The sequence below is a fragment of the Peromyscus californicus genome, unplaced genomic scaffold, assembly GCF_007827085.1.
Source record: "Peromyscus californicus insignis strain IS unplaced genomic scaffold, ASM782708v3 Scaffold_7__1_contigs__length_154581171, whole genome shotgun sequence".
Lineage (NCBI taxonomy): Eukaryota > Metazoa > Chordata > Mammalia > Rodentia > Cricetidae > Peromyscus > Peromyscus californicus.
Window position 1 is genome coordinate 119,540,884 of NW_026294595.1, and position 5,489 is coordinate 119,546,372.

The 5,489-nt window shown below is 43.4% G+C and overlaps 1 protein-coding gene across 1 annotated transcript; it reads left to right on the forward strand.

Annotated features, from left to right (window-relative positions):
* Nucleotides 1–2,156: 2,156 nt before the first annotated feature.
* Nucleotides 2,157–4,207, forward strand: Scp2d1 (SCP2 sterol binding domain containing 1). Its single transcript, XM_052725656.1, has one exon. It carries the CDS (start codon nucleotides 3,205–3,207, stop codon nucleotides 3,673–3,675), a length of 471 nt encoding a protein of 156 aa, XP_052581616.1. The 5' UTR covers nucleotides 2,157–3,204; the 3' UTR covers nucleotides 3,676–4,207.
* Nucleotides 4,208–5,489: the final 1,282 nt, after the last annotated feature.

A 5,489-nucleotide genomic window follows, 5' to 3' on the forward strand; every position in this document is an offset into this window, starting at 1 on the left:
CAATTCCCCCTACACCAAGCCAGATGTGTATGTGGAGTGTGTTTGCTTTCTTGGGCTATTGTAACGAAATGATAGTCTAAGAAATGGGATATGTCACCACAGCCTCTGCTCTGAGCCCTTGTGATGAATTCTAAGCATTCTACATGCTTTCGCACATGTAATTTTCACTACAACCTCTGAGCTAGGTACTCTTTTACTGCAGTTTAATGGATAAGAAAACTTGTAGAAATCAGTAAACAAGAAGCTAGGCAAGCTAGTAATGTGGCCAGGTTTGAACAGAGGCAAAATGACTCTAGAATCCTTGGCAAAAATAATGTCTGCAGATCTGGCATCGAGCTTCCCCAGTGTTAGCATCTCACATACCTACAGCGTGAGGATCCAATCTAAGAAATTAACATTGAGAATTTCTTGACATTGCTAATTGAACTAGAACCAATATGTGAGTTTTGCCTATTCACCCACTTATACCCATATTCTGATGCAGAGTTCAGATTCTGGCCCAGATTTTCATATTAATTTTGGTTGTGTATTACCCTAGTACTCTGAAATCTGTAACAATTCTTCAGTTTTTTCTATCATGACCTTGACATATTGGAGAAGTACCTGCTAATTACAAAAGTGTCTTTTGTTGAGATCTGTCTAATGTTTTCCCATAGTTATATTGAGCTTATAAATTTTCTTGGTTATGTACATGGGTGATCATGTGTCCTCCCTAGGGCAACATATCAGATGTACATGATGTTAGGTCATTTTTCTGCTGGCATTAACCTTGACCGTTTGGTTAAAATTGTTTCTGTTAAAGTTGCTGGGTGGTTGTTGTTGCTGCTGGTTTTTTGTTTGTTTGTTTTGTTCTGTTTTGTTTTTGTTTTGTATGCGTGCGTGCGTGCGTGCGTGCGTGTGTGTGTGTGTGTGTGTGTGTGTGTGTGTGTGTCTGGTGCATGCACATGAGTGTGAAGGTACAGTGCCTGTGAGCACATGCCGCACTAACAGGAAGACATTGGGTATCTTCATCATTCTCCACCTTATTGTCTTGAGGTAGGTTTTCTCACTGATCCCAAAGCTCACCACTTCAGTTAGGCTGGTGGTCAGCGAGTGCCTGGGACCTGCCTGTCTCCAGCCTGCAATGGTGGGGCTATGGACATGTGAAGCTTATGTCTTGCTTCTGTGAGTGTTGGAGAGTCAAATTCAGGTCCTCATGCTTTCTCAGCAAGTGGTTTGACTGATGGAGCCATCTCCCCATCCCCTGAGTTTTTTTTTCTCTTTATAAATAGTATATGTAAATAATTTGAGATTTTTCAAATGTCATGCTTTGCCTGTTCCTCTTTGCATCTACATTTGGCCCACACTTGGAACTGTGTGATGGTGCCAAGTGGCCATTTGATGTGTTCTCTGTTCTCATCCCTTTTTTTGGGGCTTGATAATTGGATTTCTGCTGTTGGGAGGAGCTGCTTCTTTCTCATGTCTTCTTTTGCTCAATTCCTTATCTCTTTACTGTCCTGCTAGGACCCAGGGAGCATCCCAGGGTATCTTTCCCTCTTTGCTTCTCCCTCTTTTTTCTCTATTTTCCCCTCTACTAGTAGCCTGATAAAACAAATCTACCACCAGCATTTGTGATTTAGGAATTATGTACTTTTAAAGGACTCAAAAATCTCACCAGGGCTGAAACCTGGGAGAAGTCTGCTTTGGAAAGATATAGTTGTTCATGTCACTAAAGAGCAATCTGGGGCCAGGTTTCCTGATCCTCACCTTGTGGCAAGCCACAGGAATATGAAATAGAAGTCCAGCTGTATATTATAAGCTGTACCTTGACCAGACCAAGGGTCAGTCAAGTGGGAAGCCAATTAGTAGGGGCTATTGGTGTTATGCAGCTTAATATTCAGTTGTGCCTTGCTATGAACTCCTTGTGCTCGTAATTCTCCTAAAATATGTATGTGTGTGTGAACCTCTATTTCAAAGTACCTGGAAAGTCATGTGTACAGAACCTTCTTCCACTGAGCTCCAGGCCCCTCTTTAGCATTTGTTTTGGGTATCTGCCTTTTGCAAATACCCTCCCTGAGCTACTTCCCAAGATAGAGTTAACCCCAAACAAAGCCTTAAAAGACAAACAAGGAGCAGATAGCTACCAGGCCATCTGTTAGAAGCTTGAACCGCCCCCCCCCCCCCGCTGCCCCCCAACTAAGGTAAAATGTCCTTTCTGAGACAACCTGTCTCACAGGCCAAGTGCCTGCCCACTAGGCCTGCCCACTAGATGAACAAGCTTTGTTTCTTGTGCAAATCAACCCCCCCCCCAACTTCTTAGATCAAAGGGATTTTCCTCTCAGCAGGCGCTTCAAGCTGTGATGCAGAGTGACTCACTGTCAGTACTCATTCCCCACCCTGTCAGGAAACTGGTGGCAGAGGGGAAAAAGTGACCACTTTAACTTTTAGTGACCTACAGACTGTCCCTACCCTATCACCCGTAAGTCTATAGCGGAACACATTTACGTTAGACTTGTCATGCCTTCACCCAACCACAGTGAGGATCTATTTCTAGCACATGCGTTCCTTTTCTGATTTATTCCAACTGCTAACTGACTCCACTCTTATCTCTGCCCTTTGGGGTTGCAAATAAAATGGCCAGGAAGCCTCTGGTGGGGACCATACAATCTCGCGTCGTACACAAAACATGAGGTGTTGCTGCTTGGGAGAGGATAGAGACCAGTTCTGAGAGAAGGAGGTGGAAACCAAGGGAACCAAGGGAATGAAATGAGAGAGCTGAACGGATGACTGAATGATGATGACTGACGAATAAACGAATTGTATGAAGGAGCTCCGTGCAACTGGATTCATTCCCGCGCCGATGGTAGTGTCTCTCCTGGAATTGTGTAATATTAAGGCTGGACCCTTAAATATTATACCAAGTCCCACCTGAAGAGTTCAGACCTTTGGCCTAGTGGCCTCAGAAGTTCTAGTTGATCGGGTGTGGTGGTGGTGGTACTGTGTGTGTGTGTGAGGGTATGAGATATTTCTGCCTCACAATTACTTGTCTGAGCCCCCACCCTATGTCATATTTTAGGATTTGTTTGGCCAATAAGATTGCAGCACACACTCTAGCTTCAGTCCCTGCTTGAGCCTTGCCTTTGATGTCACAATCTGACCTACAAACATTAATCTGGCCACAGCCACTCATAGACCAGACGGCAAGGTCAAGAGGACCGTAGTAAGATGTGGAAGAGAACTGATCCTCAAGCCAAGATCAAAGCTGGGGATAGGCCTCAGACTTGCCATTCTCTGGCTCTAGGATCGGCCACAGAGACGGCACTGCCACACCCTCTAGAACTGTCAGACTTCCAGGGCTTCTCCATGTTTGAGGACATTAGCCATCACATCAAAGAAGTAGGAGCCCAACTGGTAAAGAAAGTGAATGCCATCTTTCAGCTGGACATCACCAAAGACGGGAAGACTGTTCTGCAGTGGACCATTGACCTCAAGAATGGTTCTGGGGACACATACCTGGGATCTGCCCGGCTTCCAGCAGACACTGTCTTCATCATCCCTGACTCTGTCTTCATGGAGTTAGCTGTGGGTAAGATGAACCCACAGAAGGCTTTCCTGGCTGGCAAGTTCAAAGTGAGAGGCAAAGTTTTCCTTAGCCAGAAGCTAGAGAGGATCTTCAGAGACTGGGGCAAATTTTAAGCATGCAGAATACCCAGGCAAGATAAAGACTTCTGGCATCTTATAATGTTGAGTGGCAATCATGTTTAAACTGAAGATTAAAGGAAACAATAGCCAATATTTTTACTCAAATTCTTCCTATTCAAGTTCGATTGATTTCCTGCTGATGTGTGTACATTTGCTGGGTTCTGGGACAGTAAAAAGTGTTGGAGTGCAACACCTAAAACCTTTGTCCTTTCGTTTTCTTAGCTGTGTTTATTCTTTGCTTGAGGTGGAAGCTGCAGAGCTGGTGAGGTAGGGTTGGTTGGTGTGTGTCTCTCACTATTTCCCTGATCTCTAAGGCTTTCACCCCTGTATTTGGCTCTGTGTTTTTTATTTAATAAGACTGCCTAGAAATTCTGCTGCATTTGATATGTCAAGGTGAGGGCCATGTGGAGCTGAATGGATGGTTTTGTTTGGATTTTAATGCTGATCATTATTATATATATTATACATATATTAAAAATATAGAGCTTTTTTAGTAGTTTGGAACTTTGGGAGAAAGAAGTGAGCATATGGGCACTATGTGTGGTAACTTGGTTCCAGGAGGAGAACTTAACTCGGTCTTAAGGGTGATCCCCACCTGAGATCACCTGAGAAGTTGATCCCCACAGCTCTGTGCATGGAACCTGGCAATAATGTAATGGTATTCCTGGCATAGTGTAATCCTTTGATGGATTCAAGTGAGAAAAGTTGAAGGACATGAAAGATATTCAAGGTCAGTGGTTCTTAGGCCAGATCATGTAGCAGAATTGTCCAGAGGCGTAGTTCAAATTCAGATGATGGGAAACTCAGTTTCTTCTCAGTTGGTCTGGCTTGGGGACATGTGAATTTCTTTTATGTTTCCATTTCAATGGAACTTTTGCCTTTGGAGAACTTTTGCCATCCTTTGTTTCATGGGAAGGTTTTGGTATTGACCATTGTTGTTCTATGCAAAACCAGTGAGATGCTGTCATTATTTAAAGACAGGTTACATAGTTCTCTCTGAGCCATTTCTAAAGCATTCATGTTATTGGGAGTTTGTGCATTGAGCATTTTAATAATCAAGTTCATGCAGAGGTTTTCCTCTTTCTGGTAGCTTTTCCCACATGTTTTCTTGGACTGGTATGAAGCCAACTACAGCTGATTTGGTCTCCTTGTGAGTGAGTGTGTGCATATCATTGGTTCACATGTGGTCTGGGCATATCTTTAAATATGTGCAACATAGACACACTGGGCTCCTATGAAGGATATGTTAGAACTTTTCTGATTGATCAGGTTTGCCTTCTTAGTCTATTTTACACTGCTATAATGAAACACCCGAGATCGAGCACTTTATACAGAAGAGAGGCTTATTTGACTCATGGTCTCAAAGGCTAGGAATTCTCTGAGCATGGTACTGGAATATTCTTACCATCTAAGAGGGGCTTTCTGCTGTGTTGCAAAATGGAAAAGGGCATCACATGGTGAGATAGTGGTTTGCTAGACCAGGTGAATTTTGTCTTTTATAAAGTCACTGGTAACATCATGATGGTCCCACACTTATGACCTCATCTCATCCCAATCATCTCCCAAATATTCTACCTCCTAAGACCAGTATCATAAACTTGGGGATTCAGTTTCCAGGGCATGAAGTTTTGGAGACACATTAAAACCATGGTACCTACCCAGTGTCATTTCATTTTAAAGTAATATCCCAAGGCAAACACACACACACACACACACACACACACACACACACACACACACACATATGTATAGGTACAAGATGTGTGTGTGAGCCAGTGAGATGGCTCAGTGAGTAAGAGAGACTGCTG